This window comes from Salvelinus namaycush, chromosome 2 (assembly GCF_016432855.1).
Source record: "Salvelinus namaycush isolate Seneca chromosome 2, SaNama_1.0, whole genome shotgun sequence".
NCBI classification, from domain to species: domain Eukaryota; kingdom Metazoa; phylum Chordata; class Actinopteri; order Salmoniformes; family Salmonidae; genus Salvelinus; species Salvelinus namaycush.
The window spans coordinates 37,755,876-37,780,753 of record NC_052308.1 but is presented as its reverse complement, the minus strand read 5'-3'; the positions used below and the strand labels follow the sequence as shown (position 1 = coordinate 37,780,753).

The 24,878-nt window shown below is 43.0% G+C and overlaps 1 protein-coding gene across 2 annotated transcripts in view; it reads right to left on the bottom strand.

Moving 5' to 3' along the window:
* The window catches only part of LOC120025764 (CUGBP Elav-like family member 4), a 99,521-nt gene that overhangs the window by 57,788 nt on the left and 16,855 nt on the right, over positions 1-24,878 (bottom strand). For both annotated transcript variants that reach the window (XM_038970391.1, XM_038970471.1), the window contains exon 2: positions 7,351-7,433. In XM_038970391.1, coding sequence (XP_038826319.1) covers positions 7,351-7,433 — 83 coding nt within the window. The remainder of the gene's footprint in view (positions 1-7,350; positions 7,434-24,878) is intronic.

Here is a 24,878-nt window from a genome sequence, read left to right as displayed (position 1 = left end):
ATGTGAAATTGGGACACTCAAGAGATGGCAAAATGAGAGCCTGAGTTACCTTGTTATTCCCATGACATAATAGGTCTTGAGAGTATCACAGCAACACATTGTGAGATCAGTAGTATAGCAATCGCAGTGTACCAAGTTAAAGATATTCATCGAATGATCAGTTTTGTTTTGGTTAAACAACAACAACGTGTAATGGAATGACCAGTTCTGTTGAACTTGTTTGTGTCTGTTGTTAGGTAGGCAAGTCAGAGGACCCCTGATTTAAGGATAACTGGGAGGCTGGTAAGGCAGCGCCAAGCAGCATCGCTGCCTACATCCTGCAGATGTGAGACAAGCTGGACAGTCTGAAGGACAAAAGATAGTTTGTGTGTATGCATTGATATGTAGGCTACGTGTGCCTTTTTAAAAATGTATGTAGTTCTGTCCTTGAGCGGTTCTTTTCTATTGATGTTCGGTATTATGTCATGTTTCATGTTTAGTGTGGACCCCAGGAAGAGTAGCTGCTGCTTTTGCAACAGCTAATGGGGATCCCAATAAAATACCAAAAAGTAGAAGGTTTGGTATGAGGATGGTCCATGGTGGGCAAATGACCCATCACTGCATCAGCAGTGCAGTAGATGATAACTGAGGGCTGTCAATTAATCCCACGTTAATGTACATTGATGAACACGCCCACGTTCCTCCTGAAGAAACAGGAAACCCTTCTACTTTGGAATAGTGATTATAACCCACTTTGAAATGTAGGAATTGAAAAATACCATGTGTCATATTGTGCTAGCGGCTGAATATTACATACAGTACATATAAAAACAACATTATTAGATAAAAAAAGGTCTGCTTGCCTGCATACAGTAGAGAGAGAGAGAGAGAGAGATAGAGAAAGAGAGTCTGGACAGCCCCTATTGATCGCCACCCGGCACACATCACCGCAACTTTCACAAATTGCTATTGAGAAGTGACCTGTAATGCAATTACTGCCCAATCCGGGGCCTAGGCCACCATCAATTATTAAAAGCTGCCGAGCCACGGCCTGGCTGATACTGTTCCGCCTCCGCTCCGCTCCCTGTGTTGTCATTATCACGGCTGTCCACGGCTGCCCAGCTGTTGCGCCACGTACCACATAGGTCCCGGAAATAAGCTTTAGGACCAACGCTTCCCCTGGATAAAACTAAGTATTACGGCTATGGGCTGTATGCATACATATCCTTGACCCAGGTGGTTGCTACTCATTGGTGATGGTGGATGGGGTGAGTTTCTCCCCTTAACAAGGCTATGTAAGCTCTTTTGGACCTAGTGGAAAACGTTTTTATGAATGCAATACGTTACTATTCAAATTCAAGTCCTGTCAAGTGAGAAGATGAGGGCAGGAAGCTTAAACGCAGGTTGATATTTATTGAGTCTTGTCCTGGAGGCAGAACTGAGCGATTTCTCCTTAGATAGGCCAGCTGCAAAGTCAAAATTGGCTATATTGTAAAAATGTATGAAAACAAAAATGAGCTTTTTTTGTCTTAATTTAAGGTTAGGGTTAGGCATTAGGGTTAGCAGTGTGGTTAGGGTTAAGGTTATGGTTCAGTTTAAAATCAGATTTTAGGACTTTGTGACTGTGCTTGCTAGTGACCACTCTGCAGAACTGCCTCCAGAACACGATACATGATGAAAACCGCTAACGCACAGCTTCAACAGTTGAGACATGGGCTCCGTCACCAAATGGCACCCTATTCCGCATAAAGTGCACTACTTTTGACGAGAGCCCTATGCACTTCATAGGGAATAAATAGATGGGGCTCTGGTCACAAGTAGTGCACTATATAGGGAATAGGGCGCCATTTAGGATGCAGCCATGGCTCAGACGTGCACTCCCCCTTAGTTCCCCTTCTCTCCTCACAGCCACACTCATAAAACCCCTACCTCACCCAGAGAGCCAGGCAGTTATTGACCAATGAGGCGGCTTATTGAGAAAAGCTGCCATGAAAGTGGGTCATGTAGCCAATCAATGCCATGGATTTCTGGACCCAGTCATTATCTCTCCTCGAGAAAAAAAGAAACAGACACAAATCAGTGGTATGGAGACACCTCGCCTACACCCTCACCCTATCTCTCTCTCTCTCTCTATTCCTCCCTACATCCCTCCCTCCCTCCCTCTATCACCCAGCTCTGTTTTCTTGTCCCCGGGTTGAAACTGGTGTCAGGAAGGGAAAGAGTGAGGGAGGGAAGGCAGGGAGGGAGGGAGGAAAAGAGGGATGGTAGAACGGTGCTGGGCTGTGTGTGTATTTGAACACTCTCTGAAATGACTCATTGATTCACGAGCGTCTATGTTTTCTCATCTGACTTTGCGCTATTACAGTGTGAGTCGGTCGGCACTGGATTTCTGTGTGTGTATGTTATGCGGCTTATTCCGTGTGGAGGAGAATGTGTTTGTAAGAGTGTGCAGATGTGATGGTGGGTGTGAGAGTGACAGAAAGAAATGCATATGTATGAAGTGTGTTTATGTGGGGATGTATGAGAAAGATCTATGTCTATTTGTCTTTCACTGTAATTTGATTTGATTATTCCCCTTTTGGACTAGTCCTCCAAGTCCTTAAACATGAAAATACAATTTATAATACTGTGTGTGTGTGTGTGTGTGTGTGTGTGTGTGTGTGTGTGTGTGTGTGTGTGTGTGTGTGTGTGTGTAGTCTGTGTGTTTGTATGTGTGTTTAATGCTCACGGCTTTACACAAGTGTAATAGTACGTCTTGTGTAAGAATGTGTGTTTATGAGTTTGAGCGAGTATTTGCGCGTAGGTGTGTACACACACTGTGCCGGCTAGTCGTGCCCCCTCTCCTCCTTCTCCCTCACCCCCTGCTAGGGAGGCCTTGTGCCAAAATCAATAGATGCTTTCTGATGCATCATGCTGTTGTACGAGTCTGAAACACGAGAGGATCATAAATATGGCATCCAAAGGCACACATTTGAGACAGGTCCCATTTTATACCTGTCTTAAACCTCCCCGGTGAATCATTTTCTAGACGCACACTTTGAATAAACTAATGCAACATTTGTTATGTTTAGTTTTTGTCTGGCATTGTTTTGACCTCTGGTTAAGTTCTTCTCTGTAAAAGGAATTGTAATGGATTTCTGTTAAAGATAACAATAATGGAAGAGCAACCTAATAATGTGCCAGCACCTGTGAAATCCTGAAGTAGTACACTATCTATACAAAAGTATGTGGACACACCTTCCATGAGTGGATTCGGCTATTTCAGCCACAAGTGTTGCTGACTGGTGTATAAAATCACACAGCCATGCAATCTCCATAGACAAACATTGGCAGTAGAATGGCCTTACTGAAGAGCTCAGTGACTTTCAACGTGGCACCGTCATAGGATGCTCCCGAGTGCTCCCAAGTGGCGCAACAGTCTAAGGGACTGCATCTCAGGGCTAGAGGTGTCAATACAGACACTCTGGTTTCGATTCAAGGCTGTATCACAACCGGCCGTGATTGGGAGTCCCATAGGGCGTCACACAATTGGCCCAGCGTCGTCCAAGTTTGGCCGGTGTAGGCCGTTATTGTAAATACGAATTTGTTCTTAACCGACTTACCTAGTTAAATAAAGGTTAAAAAAATATTATAATAATAATACATTAATTCCAATAAGTCAGTTCCTCAAATTTCTGCCCTGCTAGAGCTGCCCCAGTCAACTGTAAGTTCTGTTATTGTGAAGTGGAAACGTCTAGGAGCAACAACGGCTCAGCCGCGAAGTGGTAGGCCACACAAGCTCACAGAACGGGACCACCGAGTGCTGAAGAACGTAGAGCGTAAAAATCGTCTGTCCTCGGTTGCAACACTCACTCCCGAGTTCCAAACTGCCTCTGGAAGCAACTGCCTCTGGAAGCAACGTCAGCACAAGAACTGTTCGTTCAGCTTCATGAAATGGGTTTCCATGGCCGAGCAGCCGCACAAAAGCCTAAGATGACCATACTCAATGACAAGCGTCGGCTGGAGTGGTGTAAAGCTTGCCGCCATTGGACTCTGGGGCAGTGGAAAAACATTCTCTGGAGTGACGAATCACGCTTCACCATCTGGAAGTCTGACAGAAGAATCTGGGTTGCCAGGAGAACGCTACCTGCCTCAATGCATAGTTCCAACTGTAAAGTTTGGTGGAGGAGGAATAATGGTAATAATAACACTTTTGATATGAATTGGACCGCCGACTGCGAGCCAAGTCTAATCGTCCAACATCAGTGCCTGGCTTCACTAACGCTCTTGTGGCTGAATGGAAGCAAGTACCCTCAGCAATGTTCCAACATCTAGTTGAAAGTCTTCCCAGAAGAGTGGAGGCTGATATTGCAGCAAAGGAGGGACCAAACTCCATATTAATGACGATGATTTTGGAATGAGATGTTCGACAAGCAGGTGTCCACATACCTTTGGTCATGTAGTGTACACAAGTACACAGTCTACTCTAATCAATGTCAATCACTAGTGACTATGAAACATAAAAACAAACAATTATCATATCCTACTAAAATACAAATTAGTAGTTTACTGTATACCATAGTTGATTCCACACAAAGGCCTGGTCCATTTCTACATTGTCCAAAAATTACAGCCATGAGATTCTGAATGTTGCTAGATAACCAGCAAACAGTTTTTAAATGCTTTGGAGAACATGTCAACACGCTAGTGAAGTCGAAAATAATTTGAAAATAAAACTTCTAAAAGGTGAACTATCACTTTAAGATATCCCAGTAGGTCAGGGATACATCCAATCTGGAGCTCAAGCTCAGTTACACTTCTGATTTTCATGTTTACTTGATAGTTAAGTGCACTCACCGGGTCCCCCGGCTCTAATTCAGTCCCCAACTTAAGGCCAAGAAGGAACATCAGCAGTGGAATTGGGCTCAAGCTCGCGATTTAAGTATCCCTGCAATAGGTATATCAATTAGTCATTTCAAGGTGCTTGTATCATGTCAATTCCTAGTGCCTTTAGGAGCACCTTCAGGTTATTTTCACGATGGAATCCAAATCCTCTCAGTTTAGGCGTCACCTGGGCATCGGCTGAGCTAGGCACAACACTGCTTTTCAATCAACTTCTCACAACTTTGAGAAGAAAGATGCCAAGTGAAGTGAAAATGGTGGTGGTGGGGGGGGGGGGGGGGGGGGGCAATAGTTGGTTGAAAAGAGAAGAGAAGAATCAAAGTGCGGATAAAACGTCCTACTGCCTTTCTCATCTCTCCGCCAAGTCCCTGTTCTTTCCCTAATTAACTCATTTGTTGTGTTTCTCTGTCTTCACCTCTGTAAGGCTTCAAAGACCGCGTCTCCCAGACTCCTCTGCTTCTTTAAGGTTGGCTGCTCATACCAGAACTGTCCTAGAGAATTATACTTGTTTACTTAGCATTCACAATGAGTCGACAAACCTAAGCAATCACCGGCGGCCCGATCTGGGATTGGCTAATTAGCATTTCTTATTAAACGACGGTGATGGGTAGTGACTTCAATTAAATTCATTTGCTGTGGGTTCCTCAAGATTACCACGATGACGCCACTGCTGCTGCCACTGCCGCCGCCACTGCCGCCTCCTCGCAACATTTACAAAAGCTACGGGGACTGATCTAGTCACTATAAAGCTTACAAAAAGTATGGATCGCTACATTAAAAAAGGGCCCTTTACTGATAACATAGATGTCATACCGCGTACTGTACATACAACAACACTCAATAAGACAAACTCTTCTGTGTAAACGGAAAATCACATTTTTGTTTTGGCCAAATATGAAATGTATCTTCTTTTTTGGTGTGTGACTGCGCCATTCCTGCTCGGGGGGATGAAAACAGAGAAAGAGAGAAGGATCCACAGTGGCGGAGGCAGCGCACGACTCCTCTCTTCCGCACTGCACATCTATGATGTCATAATCACTCACATCAAAGGCTTTCTGCTCAACATGGCGACTGTCAACCTCCCTGGAGGCGTCATTAAAAAACGAACAGACCCAACCAAGCGAGCCCTGACAGAGACGCATCAAAACTCAACACACACACATACACACACAGACACACACATATGGCACAGATACACAATGTTAAAGCCCTGCAACATAGTGCTGGGTTAAAAAATAAAATACTATATTAAGGTATACATTGGATCCAGATAGTGTAGGAGGTGTTGCTTGCAATCATATTGTACATAACGTATGGTATACAGGTAACTGCCAAAATAAAGGAAACACCAACTTAAAGCATCTTAATAGGGCGTTGGACCACATTGAGCCATAGACGTCATTTGCTGTGAGTTCCTCAAGATTACCACGATGACGCCACCAGAGCCACCAGAACAGCTTCAATGCGCCTTGGCATAGATTCTACAAGTGTCTGGAACTCTATTAGAGCGATGTAATACCATTCTTCCACGAGAAATTAAACAATTTGGTGTTTTGTCCATGGTGGTGAAAAACGCTGTCTCAGGCGCCGCTCCAGAATCTCCCATAAGTGTTCAATTGGGTTGCAATCTGGTGACTGATACACACACACACACACACACACACACACGCACGCACACACGCACACACACACACACACACACACACACACACACACACACACACACACACACACACACACACACACACACACACACACACACACACACACACACACACACACACACCCTTTAAACCCCCTATGCTCCTTTGAGACCACTGTTTCAAAAGTCACTGAGGTCTTTTTTTCTAGCCATGGTAGCCAAAATAATGGGCAACTGGGCATTTTTATACATGACCCTAAGCATGATGGGATGTTTAATTAACTCAGGAACCGAACCTGTGTGGAAGCACCTGCTTTAAATATACTTCCTCATTTACTCAAGTGTTTCCTTTCTTTTGTATGTGCGAACATGATGTTGTTGGACACATTAGATATACCGTATGTATATTTACAGTATATTGTTGGCCCTACCACAGAACACACACATCCACACACACACTGCAACTATAAATAGGCCTGCTCTGATGTGATGCTATGTGGTTTCTCCCCGTGGGTTTGTGTGACTGTCAGAGGGAGAATGAAAAGGCGAGGGAGGGGGAGAAAGAGGGAGAGGGACGCATGGAGAAAAAGAGGGAGAACAAACGGGAAAAGAGGGTGGTGTACGTGTGTTGTTGTGTGTACAGTATGTCAACAGTAAAGACATTGTGTGGCACCTTCGAATGCAAACACATTTGTGTGGCAAGGTGTGTGCGGTGTGTGTGTGTGCCTAGCTGTGTATGATCTTTATGTGTGTCGGAATCTGTTTAACATTTATTTGTCTGGGTGCATGTTAAGGTGCTTGAGGGGCCATAAAGTACAAACAGTATGACAGTGTGGTGGTAAACTTACCCCTGGCAGGGTCTTCTGCTCATGAAGAGCATTCTGAGCTTTCAGGGCCGACTCTCTGGCACAGTAGGTAAGGAAGGCACAGCCTGAGAGAGAGAGAGACCGAAAGAGAGAGAGACAGAGAGAGGGGGTAGGGAGAGGGAGAGAAAGGATAATGACGTTAGCATACTGGGGCAGACACTGAGAGACAGCGAAGGAGGAGACCACTCAAACTCGTCAGAGACAAAGATCCAAGAACACAAACTAACACAAACAGAGCAGTCCCGGGAGAGAGAGAGAGAGAGAGAGAGAGAGAGAGAGAGAGAGAGAGAGAGAGAGAGAGAGAGAGAGAGAGAGAACGAGAGAGAGAGAGAGAGAGAACGAGAGAGAGAGAGAGAGAGAGAACGAGAGAGAGAGAGAGAGAGAGAACGAGAGAGAGAGAGAGAGAGAGAGAGAACGAGAGAGAGAGAGAGAGAACGAGAGAGAGAGAGAGAGAGAGAGAACGAGAGAGAGAGAGAACGAGAGAGAGAGAGAGAGAGAGAACGAGAGAGAGAGAGAGAGAGAGAACGAGAGAGAGAGAGCGAGAGAACGAGAGCGAGAGAGCGAGAGAGAGAGCGAGAGAGCGAGAGAGAGAGAGAGAGAGAGAGAGAGAGAGAGAGAACGAGAGAGAGAGAGAGAGAGAGAGAACGAGAGCGAGAGAGAGAGAACGAGAGAGAGAGAGAGAGAGAGAGAACGAGAGAGAGAGAGAGAGAGAGAGAGAGAGAGAGAGAGAACGAGAGAGAGAGAGAGGGAACGAGAGAGAGAGAGAGAGAGAGAACGAGAGAGAGAGAGAGAGAACGAGAGAGAGAGAGAGAGAGAGAACGAGAGAGAGAGAGAGAGAACGAGAGAGAGAGAGAGAGAGAGAGAGAACGAGAGAGAGAGAGAGAGAGAACGAGAGAGAGAGAGAGAGAACGAGAGAGAGAGAGAGAGAGAACGAGAGAGAGAGAGAACGAGAGAGAGAGAGCGAGAGAGAGAGAGCGAGAGAGCGAGAGAGAGAGAGAGCGAGAGAGCGAGAGAGCGAGAGAGAGAGAGAGCGAGAGAGCGAGAGAGAGAGAGCGAGAGAGAGAGAGAGCGAGAGAGAGAGAGAGCGAGAAAGAGTGCGAAAGAAAGAATGCAAAAGAAAGAGTGCGAAAGAAAGAGTGCGAAAGAAAGAGTGCGAAAGAAAGAGAGAGAACGAGAAAGAGTGCGAAAGAAAGAGAGAGAACGAGAAAGAGTGCGAAAGAAAGAGAGAGAACGAGAAAGAGTGCGAAAGAAAGAGAGAGAACGAGAAAGAGTGCGAAAGAAAGAGAGAGAGAGAACGAGAAAGAATGAGAGAGCGAAAGAAAGAGAGAGATAGAGAGAGAAAGAGAGAGAGAGCGAAAGAAAGAGAGAGATAGAGAGAGAAAGAGAGAGATAGAGAGAGATAGAGAGAGAGAAAGAATGAGAGATAGAGAAAGAATGACAGAAAGAATGAGAGAACGAGAAAGAATGAGAGAAAGAAAGAGTGAGAGAAGGAGCGAAAGAAAGAGAGAGAGAGAGAGATGGTAAGCCTGCAGCTAAAGAGTATTATCTCTGAAACACTACCTACATGGCCTACTATACACTGAGTATCCCAAACATTAGGAACACAATCCTAATATCGAGTTTACTTTATAAGGTGTCAAAAGTGTTCCACACGGATGCCAGCCCATGTTGACTCCAATGCCTCCCAAAGTTGTGTCAAGTTGGCTGGTGGTGGACCATTCTTGATACACACGGGAAACTGTTGAGCATGACAAACCCACCAGCATTGTAGTTCTTGACACAAAGCGGTGCGCCTTGCACCTACTACCATACCCCCGTTCAAAGGCACTGAAATATTTTGTCTTTCCCATTCACCCTCTGAATGGCACACATACACAATCTACGTCTCAATTGTCTCAAGGCTTAAAAATCCTTCTTTAACCCGTCTCCTCCCCTTCATCTACACTGTTTGAAGTGGATTTAACAAGTGACATCAATAAGGGATCAAAGCTTTCACCTAGTCAGTGTATGTCATGGAAAGGGCAGGTGTTCATGCTGTTTTGTATGCTCAGTGTATGTATGCTAAACAGTTTACTATACACTTTCCCTTTCCATGTTATCACGTCTTGTGTGAGATTAATAAACGTGTGCAAGCTAATCTAGCTATACTAGCTACTTTCTCCCAAAACATGTCAAATCTTATGTGGCTCTCCTCTCTCTCTCTCTCTCTCTCTCTCTCTCTCTCTCTCTCTCTCTCTCTCTCTCTCTCTCTCTCTCTCTCTCTCTCTCTCTCTCTCTCTCCCTGCAAGTCTGCAGTTATCCAGTCGACCATCAGTGTGCGTCAGTCCTCACTTTGCTGTGACAAGGCAGACATTTCCCTGACAGTCTTTCTTTCTGCTCCATATGTTCCCACAATCCCCTGTTTCCCCAGCACCTGGGCTGACGTGAGGGGGCTGCCAGGGAGATGCCGGAGACTCAGGCAAACTAAGAGAAACCACAGGAACATGTCACTCACAGGCCCCCTTGACAGGAAGCCTATGTAGTGCTGTCATAAGGCTGACATAGTGTTAGCTAAGGAGAATCTTATTTAGAACTGTCCAACGTTTGCCTGTGAATGTGATTATGGAGACCCTCCATGAAGAGGAACATGGAACACAAGAAACCCTGGAACATTGTTCAGAGGACATTTGAAAACGTTATGCAAACATTCCAGGAATGATTCTCATAGACCCCAATAGATATTGTTTGCAGGGCCTGTTTACGCCTCAACATCACATTCTCCCCACAGTCAACCTGTAACATGCGCTGTTACCATGAAAGCATGAAGTGAAAATGAAGTGAAACATTTCCTTTAAAAGAAATGAAAGGATGACAATGTGTTAATGTATGAATAAAAATATGTTAACACAATGTACTGGTGATGCCTATTAGGCCAGTTTTTTGTCTTTTTTGTTTTTCTTTTGAGACTTGGACTTTCTTTCAAAGACTCAAAGACTCAAAGACGTAAGTTCTCCAGTCTTTTATTTCTGGCAAGTTTATGGTTTGTGCCTGTTAATTACAAATTCAAACCCCAGAATGTTTTCGGGCACTGTAAAAACACCAGGTAGACTCCCCTCACAGGACTGTCATAAAGACAGTTCACACTGTCCTAGAGACTGTACATATACACAGTTTTAAAATATAATGAACAAACTAAAAGCCGTGTGCGAGCTGTGAGTAGTATTTTGTAATCAAAAAGACTGTGTAAACATTAAAAACGCCGGTTTAATACAGCAGGCAGTAGTCAACAACAGAACTAAACAACGACACCTAAAGAGTAGATCTAGTATCTTTCTAGCTCTATGCCTCACTTTCTCATTCTTTTGTTCACATTCAACTTGTCAACATCCTTTTTAATGTTAAGTTATATCATTAATATCTGTAGTATCTGACTATTTACATATTGACATGTTATGGGCAGAGAGAGTGGGGGCCAGACGAGCTGCAGCATGTATGAAGAGTAGGGCTAGCTAGTATGCCTGAGGAGCTGGTCTCAGTCGCTGTGTGGGCTTGGCTCTGTGTCTTTAACCCTGGGCTGGCCTGATAGCGGGCCGCTGGAGAGATCTCTCCGCCTGTTGCTGTTTTTAATTAATGCCATGCTCATTAGCCCGAGTGGGAACGCGCTGCTGACAGCCTGCTACCGCCTACCTACCTCCTCCCTGTCATGTTACGCTACATGCCAGCTGCCTCTCCCAAAGGAGGAACACGTGTGTGTGTGTGTGTGTGTGTGTGTGTGTGTGTGTGTGTGTGTGTGTGTGTGTGTGTGTGTGTGTGTGTGTGTGTGTGTGTGTGTGTGTGTGTGTGTGTGTGTGTGTGTGTAAGCCTGGGCTTCACACACATCGCTCATACAGAGGTACACAACACACACACACGTTGGTTTTACTAAAAACCAAAAAATGGATTCCAATTCAAAATCCTATTTTCCCTCACCCTAAACCTAACCCTTAACATAACCCTAACCCCAACCTTAACCCCAAATCACTAACCCTAAAACCAAACCTAACTCCTAACCCTAATCCTATCTCGAAAGCCAAACCCCAATTGTAACCCTAATCCTATCCCTAAACCTAACCCCTAAGCCTAAAATATAATTTTTCCTTTTAGGGACCGCCGAAATGGCCGCACTTGTCAACGTTTCCTTGTTTTACTATCGTTGTGAGGACTTTTGGAACTCAAAAGGACAGTAAAGTTTACACACACACACACACACACACGTGAGTAAGCAACACTCAACAAACAACCCAGTCATAGTCAGGCTCAGCTCGGATCTTGCTGTGTCTGGCTCTATCTAGTATCTGGCTAAAACACACACTGGTAGGAGCAGTGGATAGACATTCATCTTTTGTTGCCTTGCATTGTTTTTCAATGCTACAAATTCAAATCAACAACAGTGCAGAGAAGAGAAAGAAGAAGAAAAGAGGCAGCAAATGAGAGAGAAAGAGAGAGCGAGAGAGAGAGAGAGAGAGAGAGAGAGAGAGAGAGAGAGAGAGAGAGAGAGAGAGAGAGAGAGAGAGAGAGAGAGAGAGAGAGAGAGAGAGGGAGAGAGAGAGAGGGAGAGAGAGAGAGAGAGAGAGAGAGAGAGAGAGAGAGAGAGAGAGAGAGAGAGAGAGAGAGAGAGAGAGAGAGAGAGAGATAAGGGAAAGAGCAAATGAACAGTAGAAAGCGGGGGTGGAGAAGGGAGAAGAAAGCAGTGTAGAGAAAGAGGCTAAGAGAGAGTGAGAGAGAGAGGGAGTAGAGATAGAGAGGGGGGGACAAGATAGAAAAGTAAAGGGAGGTAGAGAGAGAAAGGTAGAGAGAAAAAGGTAGTGAGAGAAAGGTAGAGAGGTAGAGAGAAAAAGTTAGAGGTAGAGAGCAAAGATAAGATCACCTTGCTGTGAACACCATCCCCCTGTGTCCTACACTCGCCTCTTATCTCAACCACTGCAGACACTCTAAAGTGACACACATCCACCGACCTAAAGGGACACACACCCACTGAGAGAGAGAAAGAAAGAGGGAAAGACAGAAGGGAGTAAAAGAGAGAGAGAGAGAGAAAGAAAGAGGATAAGACAGAAGGTAGTAAAAGAGAGAGAGAGAGAGAAAGGAATCAGGGATTGAAAGAGACAATGTCTAAAAAGTAGGAAAGATAGGTTGGAAAGACACCACTACTTTCTTCATCTACGGAAGGTAGCCTAGTGGTTAGAGCGTTGGGCAAGTAACCGCAAGGTTGCTAGAGCGAATCCCCGTGCTTACAAGGTCAAATTCTGTTGTTCTACCCCTGAACAAGGCAGGTAACCCACTGTTCCTAGGCTGTCATTGTAAATAAGAATTTGTTCTTAACTGACTTGCCTAAATGAATCTTACCAGTGATTTGAGAAGAAGCTGTCGGTGACAGTACGTTTATTGCCAAGTGGCCAAACTCTCTTCTCTTCTGTTACAAGAGATTCAAATTGCAAGATGTCTAACTGAAGATTTGCTGGCATCAATTAAGCCAGTGCCTCTCATGAAGTCTACTTTACACTGTCATAATTATGACTTAACAAATGTGAGATCATGAGACTTGGTATTATCATTGCATTGTAATCATGGATGCCAAGAGAAGCCAGGCTTCCCCAAAACAATTACCAAGAAAAAAGGCAAAAACATGTAAAATCCTTTATCTTTCATCTCTCTGTGTTTTTGTCATATTCCGTCAATTTGCAAGAGGCTGAATGTATCTTACCGGAGAAAGCATCCAAGCGAGCAAACAGCGCCCCTCTGTCTCTGTATGTGTAGGCCATCTATCTGATACTGTCTGGTCATAAAGAGTATGACATTGTTGCTGCCCGTAGCCTTGAATGCAAGGGAAGCCAGTGAGCATTTGGCCTCCCGTGATTAAAAAGTATAAAATAATAGCCAATCAGTGTTGAGCTAAACTGAGTGAGCTGAACTGTGAATGGTCCTGGCGCACCAATAAATAAAGTGTCAAGAAGCCAGTTTGAATTTGGCTTCACACCTATCAGATCTCCTCAAGAGAAATATATCTTTGACAGAAACAACTTGAATTGTTGCATATTGTTGTGTTGTTGTACTCCGGTGGCTAGCTAGCTAGCTAAAACTGTCCCTTTCCTAAATTAACCATGGATGGAGATAGGGATTTGGACTTGTGGTTTTACTTAATTCTCCGTACTGGCCAATGATTATAACGGCGATTCTGATCCAACCATAAATTCATACATTGTGCACCTGGACTGAGAGGATGGAAGTTCAATATGTAGCTAGATGTAGAAGGATAATTTTAACTAGCTAACGTTACCCAAGAAAGGAAGTTAGGCTAGCGAGCAAGCATTTTAGCCAGGTAGCCGAGGACAAAAAAAAAAAAAAAAAGCATGTACTGTATGACAGAGTGATAGACAACATGAAAGAGAGGAGAATGGCATTAGCATTTCTCTACAAGTAGGTTGAGTCAACATGTTTTTTCTACTTGCACGAACGCACGCACGCACACACACACACACAAATAAAATTTGATTTGATTTGACATACACACAAACATCAGAACCATTGACAGCTACATCATATTTATCTTAAATTGATTGGACTAAATTATTTTTGGTATTTTTTAGTTGTTGTCACTCTATTAGCATAGGTGATTTTATTATGTTGAAATGTTGAAGTTGAAATGGTGCTGGAATAGTGGAGGTGTCACGCCCTGATCTGTTTCACCTGTTCCTGTGATTGTCTCCACCCCCTCCAGGTGTCGCTTATTTTCCACGGTGTATTTATCCCTGTGTTTCCTGTCTCTCTGTGCCAGTTCATCTTGTATGTTAGTAAAGTCAACCAGCATGTTTTTCCCGTACTCCTTTTGCTATTCTCTTTATGATAGTCTTCCAGGTTTTGACCCCTGCCTGACTCTGGACTACTTTCCCGCCTGCCTGATCATCCTGCCTGCCCTGACCTAGATTCTGCCTGCCCTTTGGTACCTTTTGGACTCTGAACTGGTTTTGACCCTTTTGCCTGTCCACGACCATTCTCTTGCCTTACCCTATTGGATTAATAAACATTGTAAGACTCCAAACATCTGCCTCCTGTGTCTGCATCTGGGTCTCGCCTTGTGTCATGATAGGAGGCAGCTCCAGTTTTCTTTGCAACTTGCGGAAACTCTCAGTGGTTCTAAATAAATATTTGTTTAGTAGTCGGAAAATGTCAGAAACATTAACTTGGTTGATCATGCTGTAGGTCACGTAACTGTTTTTTACATGCAACATGTTTTGTGGACTTCACCGGACAGAGGTTGCTCTCCTGTTTTGTGATGAAACAAAGGTGTGGTTGAATTTATTCTGCCACTGTGTCTTCTTATTGTCTCGGCCTTAGTTCTATATATCACGGTGTCAAGGCACATGAACTGACAGGTTATAGAGCAAACAACTTAATTATCACAACACATACAGTTGAAGTCGGAAGTTTACATACACTTAGGTTGGAGTCATTAAAACTTGTTTTTCAACCACTCCACAAATTTCTTGTTAAGAGACTATAGTTTTGGAAGTCAGCTAGTGCATGACACAAGTCATTTTTCCAACAATTGTTTACACACAGATTATGTCACTTATAATTCACTGTATCACAATTCCAGTGGGTCAGAAGTTTACATACAGTAAGTTGACTGTGCCTTTAAACAGCTTGGAAAATTCCAGAAAATTATGTCATGGCTTTAGAAGCTTCTGATAGGCTAATTGACATCATTTGAGTCAATTGGAGGTGTACCTGTGGATGTATTTCAAGGCCTAACTTCAAACTCATTGCCTCTTTGCTTGACATCATGGGAAAATCAAAAGAAATCTGCCAAGACCTCAGAAAAACAATTGTAGACCTCCCCAAGTCTGTTTTATCCTTAGGAGCAAATTCCAAACGCCTGAAGGTACCACGTTCATCTGTACAAACAATAGTATGCAAGTATAAACACCATGGGACCACACAGCCATCATATCGCTCAGGAAGGAGACCCGTTCTGTCTCCTAGAGATGAACGTACTTTTGTGCGAAAAGTGCAAATCAGTCCCAGAACAACAGCAATGGACCTTGTGAAGATGCTGGAGGAAACAGGTACAAAAGTATCTATATCCACAGTAAAACGAGCTCTATATCGACATAACCTGGAAGGTCGCTCAGCAAGGAAGAAACCACTGCTCCAAAACCGCCATAAAAAAGTCAGACTACGGTTTGCAACTGCACATGGGGACAAAGATCGTACTTTTTGGAGTAATGTCCTTTGGTCTGATGAAACAAAAATAGAACTGTTTGGCTATAATGACCATTGTTATGTTTGGAGGAAAAAGGGGGAGGCTTGCAAGCCGAAGAACACCATCCCAACCATGAAGCACGGGGGTGGCAGCATCATGTTGTGGGGGTGCTTTGCTACAGGAGAGACTGGTGCGCTTCACAAAATAGATGGCAACATAAGGTAGGAAAATTATGTGGATATATTGAAGCAACATCTCAAGACATCAGTCAGGAAGTTAAAGCTTGGTCGCAAATCGTTCTTCCAAATGGACAATGACCCCAAGCATACTTCCAAAATTGTGGCAAAATGGCTTAAGGACAACAAAGTCAAGGTATTGGAGTGGCCATCACAAAGCCCTGACCTCAATCCCATAGAAAATGTCTGGGCAGAACTGAAAAAGTGTGTGTGAGCAAGGAGGCCTACAAACCTGACTCAGTTACACCAGCTCTGTCAGGAGGAATGGGCCAAAATTCACCCAACTTATTGTGGGAAGCTTGTGGAAGGCTACCCGAAACATTTGACCCAAGTTGAACAATTTAAAGGCAATGCTACCAAATACTAATTGAGTGTATGTAAACTTATGTGATGAAAGAAATAAAAGCTGAAATAAATCATTCTCTCTACAATTATTCTGACATTTCTCATTCTTAAAATAAAATGGGGATCCTAACTGACCTAAGACAGGGCATTTTTACTAGGATTAAATGTCAGGAGTTGTGAAAAACTGAGTTAAATGTATTTGGCTAAGATGTATATAAACTTCTGACTTCAACTGTAGGTTGTAATATGATATTTTTTTCTGTCTTGTCTTTAGCGATCATTTTACCCACGCACTGCTACTGGCTATTATCATTCATGGCTCTAAAAGAGTCCGTTGCATGAAAGGGCTCTATAGCCTTGCACATGAGCAACTCTGAAAGAAAATCCTCGCCTTTAAAATGTTATTCAGTCAGTCAATAAAAATCTCCAGCTCTCTCACCTCTGTTTTGTTAGCACTTATCTGGACCTGAAAGGTAGGACCAAGTACAGCCTTTTCTCCATACACAAAATATGTTTTCACTTCAGTTTAAAGATTGATTTTAAGAGATGAAAAACGTGACTAGATTACTTTGCAAGGTCTCAGCGCTCTGTGAGCTTTACTAAGGAGGAATTCCAGCCACATTTGTTATAACAAGGTGCTATAAACCCTTTACAACTAGGGATGTGCATCTCTCCTTTCATGAACGAGTTGATACGCATTCAGATACATTACATTGGTTGTCACTCAACTAATAAAGCCATTTTACAAGCATCTGAATGCTGAAGGTTCCGTGCAGATGAACGAACCACATAGGCCTACCTCTCCCTGGCGCGAGCATCTGTGTCCCCCGCCCTGTGCGCCCTGTTATTATTTGACAGTCATATGCCGTTACATGCATAAAAGTTCAATAGGCTACTGAACTGAAGGAGAGGATGCATCAATGAACTCAAAACAGGTAAGAGGTATTTTCGTAATAAAACAAGATTGAATCTGTTTTGTTTTATCTGACCGATGCATGCTTAATTTGGATCGATGCACTAGTATCTTTAACATTGGAACCGGGATCGATGCATATTGGTGAATCGTTACATCCCCGTTTCTAACTCCATTGTAACTCTAGCATGAGACTTAATGGCACATTAATGCACCATAAACTATGCTGTATGCAATAGCAGCACAGTCACTTGTTGGAAGGGTAACAGACCAACCTAATCAAACCATGTCTTGCCATGTCTGACAAACTTTGGAGGGAACTATTCCTTTAACATTGATCAGGAAGCCCTTGGCTCTGTGTATGAAAAGGCTGTGTCCATATATTCTTCTAAAAGTCCTTACCACCTTTCCTTCAAGACCACTGGCAGGTGAATGGACTGGTTAGGTTTCCACCATATCACGTTCACCCGTCATGTGCGTTCAGATCTGTGCTCATGGAGGGAATGAGATGAGGAAAGGGGGCTATCTTAGAGTATGGGGACACAGAGTCAAGGTCTCCGGAAACATTTCCAAGCAGGTTCTACCCCCATATCATTTAAAAATATGTAATTGAATGCAGTAAACCCTTGATTAAATAAGAAGGCACTTCCAAGACCGCAATATGAGTTGGGAGAATAGTACGCAAAAAGAAAATCTTCAATTACTGTGCAGAGACCACGTCAGGGCTTTTTTGTTCCGTAAAATAGGCCTTAAAAATTCAGGAGCTGTTTCATGGACTAATGAATTCTCGTCTTGAGTGTGATATTATTCTAGCCGAGTGAAATAGAACTGAGTGCCAACATATATAAAAGGGACGGTATGCATTCATAATGGTGTGTAATACCCCAGACCTCCTTTACCATACCGATCCCACAGTGCTAACACAAGGTAGAGACAGACAGAGAAAGAGAGAGAATGAAAGTAAACACACACCTGTGCAATCTCTAACTACTTGACATGTATTTGAGTCGCTGAAGAATTAGAAAGTAACATTCCCACCCACATGAAAGAATACTACAGTACTTACTATAGAATTATATAGTAAACTGTAGTATACTGTAGTATATTGTAGAATACTATTCTACACACTGTAGTATCCCTCGATCATGTGTAGTACTTACTATAGAATGTTGTAGTATACTGTAGAATACTATAGTGAATACTACAGTATTATCTGCAAAAAAAGCACTGTAGTAAATACTACAGTAATGTCTGCAAAAATACTACATTCCACAAAAACACTACAGTTTTTAAACTATAGTAAATACTACAATACTATTCAATTTGTATACTCCCTGCCCATTCCCCTCCCCATATCACAATTTGTGCCACCCATAAGTGAGAAAAATACATGCCAAGTATAGAACATATATTGTGTTCCCTAAATCAAATCAAATGTTATTGGTCACATACAGATATTAGCAGATGTTATAGAAAAGAGCAGAAACTCTGAACTATCCGTTCAGACCCCAGTCCTACCTACCTACAGGTTATTGGAAATGTGCTCTTTTAGTATTTCTCCAGTAAGTTTCCTGAAAGAAAAAGCCTCCACTTCTATGTCAAAGATAATAAAATGAAAACACTATAGTAAATACTACAGTACACTAGAGTCAGCAAAACCACTACTGTAAATACTACAGTATACTACAGTCTGCAAAAACACTAAACTAATTACTATAGTACTACAGTTTTCTTTTACATTTTTTTTCTTTTACATTATTTATACTATAGTTAACTGTAAATACTATACTAAATACGACAGTATTCTCTGTAGTGTTTTTGTGGACTTTAGTCTGCAAACACACTACAGTGAATACTACAGTAAAGTCAGCAAAAATACTGCAGTGAATACTATAATATTTATACCATAGTAAATATACTATAGTATTTTGTCATGTGAGCACAAATCCATCACAATACACTTACAGGTGCTTGGCGAAAAAACTAAAGCAAACCTAAAAAAACAACATAGCCTCTTACATTTTCTTTATAGTAATAGTGACAACCTTTCAATCCCAAATGGATCTTGGTCGGGACAAAACCTTTAAAGGTATAAAGTATAACAAAAAGGATCATTAAAACAGCACGACACTGTGTGTGCATTGTGGAAGTCAGTGAATGCACCACGTTCCACTGTAAGCCTGTATCTCAAATCTCACCCTATTCCCTATACAGTGCACTACTTTTGACCAGAGCCCTAAGAGACCTGGTCAAAAGTAGTGCCCTCGACAGGGAACAGGGTGCCATTTGGGAGGCAGCCTGAACTCTCGCTAATCGATTGGCAGATGAGGAAAGAGGGCCGGCTTTAATGTGTTGCATGTGAAGGATTTACTGGAGAGCAGAGCCACTGAATCAATGGAGTAGAAAATGCATCATTAGGACAGTGTTGTTGTCATCGTCCACCTCTCTACGCGCTCCCCAGAGAGATGGGGACTGTACACCCACACGCTTGCGTGCACACGTTTGAGCACACACACACACGCACACACACACGCACACGCACACGCACACACACGCACACACACACACACACACACACACACACACACACACACACACACACACACACACACACACACACACACACACACACACACACACACACACACACTCCAAATACACACATGCACAAGTATAGCAGAAATGAGACACATACCAGCATATACGGTATACACACACACACTTTATTTGTATTATCCTTTAACAATACTAAACATCGGTCTGCATTTATACGATTCAGACCGATTCCACACTGTCATTATGTTCTGTAAATTCTCTTATTACTATTAATAATGAAGTTGTTCAATTTAACCTGGTCCCTTTGATTGGTCCCTTGTTTACAACAGTTGTGGGTTGTTGCTCCCTCGGTAACAGATTTGGTGCAAATAAATATTTCAGCAACACTTCAACCTAATGTTGTCGTGTAATCCTTTCTATCTCAAAGTCCTTTCACAAAAGAGGAGAGAACCAATCCCCCCCCCCCAAAAAAAAAATAGTAAATTGTCGTGTCAAAATCACCTTGGGGTGGTTGACAAAAACAGGAGCAAGGGTCTGACTCTGAGACACGGGGGTTAGTCTGCCCTCCCATTACAACACTTTCAGCACTAAACACCACCATTAATATTCCTCTCCTTCCCCCTTTCCTGTCCTATTACCCCGCCTCGGCGGAGGGATGGCGGCGGAGAGATGCGGTGTCCTGTCCTATCCCGTCCTCCACAGGGGAGACGAGATGAGAGGACATTTCAAACAGGGACGACTTGGGGGGGGGGGGGGGGGTATGGGTGGAGAGGAAACATGAATCATTACAGTTCCTGTTGCGTCCCAGGGAAGGGAAGAAAAGGACGTTCCTCTTGGGCCGATTGATTCCAGAGAGTTAATTGGCTTTATTAGCCAAGACGTTGGGCCCGCGAGGGGCTTCTGTTCTACGCCCAGAGGCCCCCCTCACCCCCCCCCCTTCCAATCCAATTCCTGCGAAGGAGAAACCCTGCGTAATTGTTTTCCCTCCATCTTCCGTGTCATTGTCAGATGGGTCCTGCGGGATTATTAGCAACCCCAGGTCCCTCAATAATTCATCCTAAACTATTTATACACAGATGGAGAGTCCTCTAAAGTCTCCCCCAGTGAGCTTATCTGCCTTTCAGACAGAGTGACTGGGGGAAGAGGAGAGAGAAAGAGATTTGGAAAAACAAGAGGGGGAGAAATTTAAAGAGTGAAAGAAAGGGAGACAAGGGGCAGACTGAGCCGGAGAGAGGAATGGGTAGTGGCAGTAAGAGACAGAGGCACAGAGGAGGGAGATGGTGCGTGTGATTCTGTGGCGAGAGAGAGGGAGAAAAGTGTGCTCCTGTCTTTGGTAGAGGGAGGCACAATGACCCTGTTTCATGGTGTTTCAGCTTCAAGGTGAAGCCGCTCTTTCTCCCCCGCTTTGCCAAAGTGAACAAAAGCACCATCCGGGGAATAGCAGCCTCCCCACACAACCCTCATTAATGACGTTTAATCTGGCCCTTTTTTCCCCTCCATTTAACGCAATTAAGATGTTTGCAAAGCTAACGTAGAGCGCCAATCGCTAAAGGAAGGGCACATGAAAGATGCACAGGGATTTCCATATTTTCCATAGACTCCATGCAAACACAAGTGGCAATGGATAGGATCATCAAACACACCACTGACTCATTCCACCATTCCTTCATAAACACGTAATCACATGATAACATAAGATATTAGCATATTAGCATTAGCGCATGAAGAGGCTTTTTTATCCTAAATAGGGAGCATTGCGGTTTGAGAAAAAGGCTGTATAACTTGTTTTTAATTGCCTAGTCGCAGATACCTGGGTTTCCCTCCCGCCCCGCCTCGGTGGGGAGACATTTTGTTGTCGACCAACTAATGAGGCTTTTGGCGAAGGCAGTTGATTTTCAAAGTCCTTTTATCGGCTCTGGAGCTACAGATAATTTTAAATATTTAGCCATTTGGCAGTCGCTTTTATCCGGCTCACTTAGAAAGCTGCAACTCCCTCTTGAACAAATTGGGACATTGAAATGCAGATTGGAACAGAGTTTTTACATTTTGCATTGGAGGCAAATGAGGGGGGAATGAACGAACGAAACTCTGGGAAAGGCCTTGTTTGGAAGATCAAAACACTGGTCAGCTCAGATGTCTGATCCTTTGCAATATCGTAGACCATGAGATCAACGACTTGCCCATAGAGCAGACATCTGGGCTGGTCTTAGGTGCAACAAGTGACTTAAAATGTATGTACTGCGGTATAGATATTTTTTTTTTTTTACTGGCAAATAAAAGCAATCAATCAATTGCATTTAATACTGTTTAGTACTGTGCAAGGTAATGTTACATCTGACCCTTTTATTTTGATCTGTTTCGCTATTTTAATCGCAAGCAGGTCTCAGTCAGATCAGTGCTCAGTGGCAAACTGTCCAGAATGAGGATGATCTGCTTGGAGAGACCACTGAGTACTGATGGAGGATTCTCACAGTCGAGCCAATCTCAATCTATACCAGCCTCTGCTCTTGCCAGGGAGGATGGGGTCCTCTACTATTACTTAGCCATTGCTGACACACACACACACACACACACACACACACACACACACACACACACACACACACACACACACACACACACACACACACACACACACACACACACACACACACACACACACACACACACACGCACACAATTTCTCTCTCTCCTCTCTCTCTTTCTCTCTCCAGAAACCCTATGGAAGCACACCAAATGCTGTGTTTGTGCTGCCAGGTCACCTATGATACAAGTCAGTATTTGAAGTCCATCCATGCCTAAGGATGTCAGGAGATGACGTGGAAACCGGCCAGTAGGGGCAACAGTGAGCCCTGTTACCTTCAAGTAGGTTGGTAAAATGTAAGCATCTACCTCTGATTCCAAAGGTTGTACGTTCGCATCCAGCAATATAATGTTTTATTTGTATTTATTTTTTTGCCTATCCCAAATCTTTACCTTTCTTAGGGATAGCCCCCTTTTTTTAAATGTTCACCTAAAATGACATACCCAAATCTAACTGCCTGTAGCTCAGGTCCCGAGGCAAGGATATGCATATTCTTGGTACCATTTTAAAGGAAACACTTTGAAGTTTGTGGAAATGCAAATAAATGTAGGAGAATATAACACAATAGATCTGGTAGAAGAAAAATAAAATAAAAAACTTTTTTTCTTTTTTTTCTACCACCATCTTTGAAATGCAACAGAAAGGTCCCACTTCTAGCCATCACTCTGGTTGTAAATCCGATGGTGTCCACAAGATGGCAGCAGTGTATGAGCAAAGTTTCAGATGGATAACTTGAAGTATGAGCAAACCACATGACATCTAGTGTCATCCAGGTACATTGGCATTCATATTACATTTTTCTGTATACTTGGACTTTGATTTAGCTTTTCCAGTATTTGTAGCCATATTATAAGTTCAACATTTGTAAAACAACCAGATTTCAAAACTTCATAACTCTGAATATTCGTATAATTTCTGTCCAAAAGGACAACGTTAGCAGCTACATTTTGCGACAGATACAGGGATTCCTTTGTTTGACCCTGATTGGTGCTTATTTGACAAAGTTAGAGTTGATCAAGTAAAGACTGCCCATCGGTGTTCCATGAAGGCGTCGCTCTCTGACCAAATTTGGTGTCCTATAGGATATACTACACCCCTAATGATATAGTGAAGTCTGGTTACATTCTAGGATCTCTGAGGAATAGATATGAATGTGATTTGACTGGTTGAAACAACGTTTAGGGGTAGATTTTCACAGATTCCTTTCTTTGCAAATTGAACGACTGGAAATTCAAAATCGATCGTGCATGCTATATGAACCTTTTTAGGATATGAAAAAGGATTTTATCTAACAAAACGACACTTCAGTGTATCTCTGGGACCCTTTGGAGGATAAATCAGAGCAAGATTTCAGAATGTAAGTACACATTTCACCTTCAGTGTTGAATTTATCAAGCCTATCTCGGTGAAAAAAGTGTTTTGTTGTTCGGAGCTCTCTTCAAACAATAGCATGGCATTAGCTCGCAATAATAGCTACTGTAAGTTGGACAGTGCAGTTATTTTAACAAGAATTTAAGCTTTCAGCCGATATAAGACACTTATATTTACCGACATTTGTTGTTTCTCTAAAATCGTGACCGTGACACAAGGCGCTGCATGATTTACAACTGTCCTGTTGACGGGATGCCTATCCCTAACTTAACCAATTGGAATGAATGCCTAACCTTGAGAATTTGGAGATAATGCCTGAACTTAACTCTAACCTTAACAATTTGGAGTTAAACTTAACCTTAAACACTTAGAAATGTGACATTTGAGAAACATGGATGAATGTCTAATTCTGATGTGAGACTGTGAGAGCTGGTAGGACTGTGTCAGGGGACCGGGATGGGTTTGGATAAGATTCCCATCCTCTGTAGTGATAAAAAAATCTAGGCTCTGACTCGTAGGGAACCTATACGTAGGGCTAGGGAGAGACCTTAGAAGTCATTCAATTGCAAATCTGTAATCATTTGCTGAAGGATTTCTGTCCAAATAATTTCCAGGCTGATTTGTTCATGGGGTTATGCTCTGAACGGCCAAGCAGAGAGCCAGCTGAGCTCACTAGCCACTGAGCCAAGTATTTGATTGCAATAGACACACACTCGCACAAACGCTACACACACACACAAATGCACTCACTCACACACGTACACACACACACACAAAGCCATATGCTTACAGACAGATCTATACTAAGGCAGAGGCCACAAATCGTAATATTGATATATCATGTGACATTTGTGGTATTGATGTGTTAATTCATGTACACATATCATGTATATATTTTGAACTACACTATACACAGAGTATACGAAACATCATGAACACCTGCTCTTTCCATGACATAGACTGACCAGGTGAATCCAGGTGAAAGCTATGATCCCTTACTGATGTCACTTGATAAAGCCACTTCAATCAGTGTAGATGAAGGGGAGGAGACGGGTTAAATAAGGATTTTTAAGCCTTGAGACATTTGAGACATGGATTGTGTACGTGTGCCATTCAGAGGGTGAATGGGAAAGACAAAATATTTAAGTGCCTTTGAACAGGATATGGTAGTAGGTGCCATACCCTGTTCAAAGAACTGCAATGCTGCTGGGTTTGTCACGCTCAACATCTTTCTGTGTGTATTTTTATTTAGTTGTTGTACCTTTATTTATCCAGATTAGTCTCATT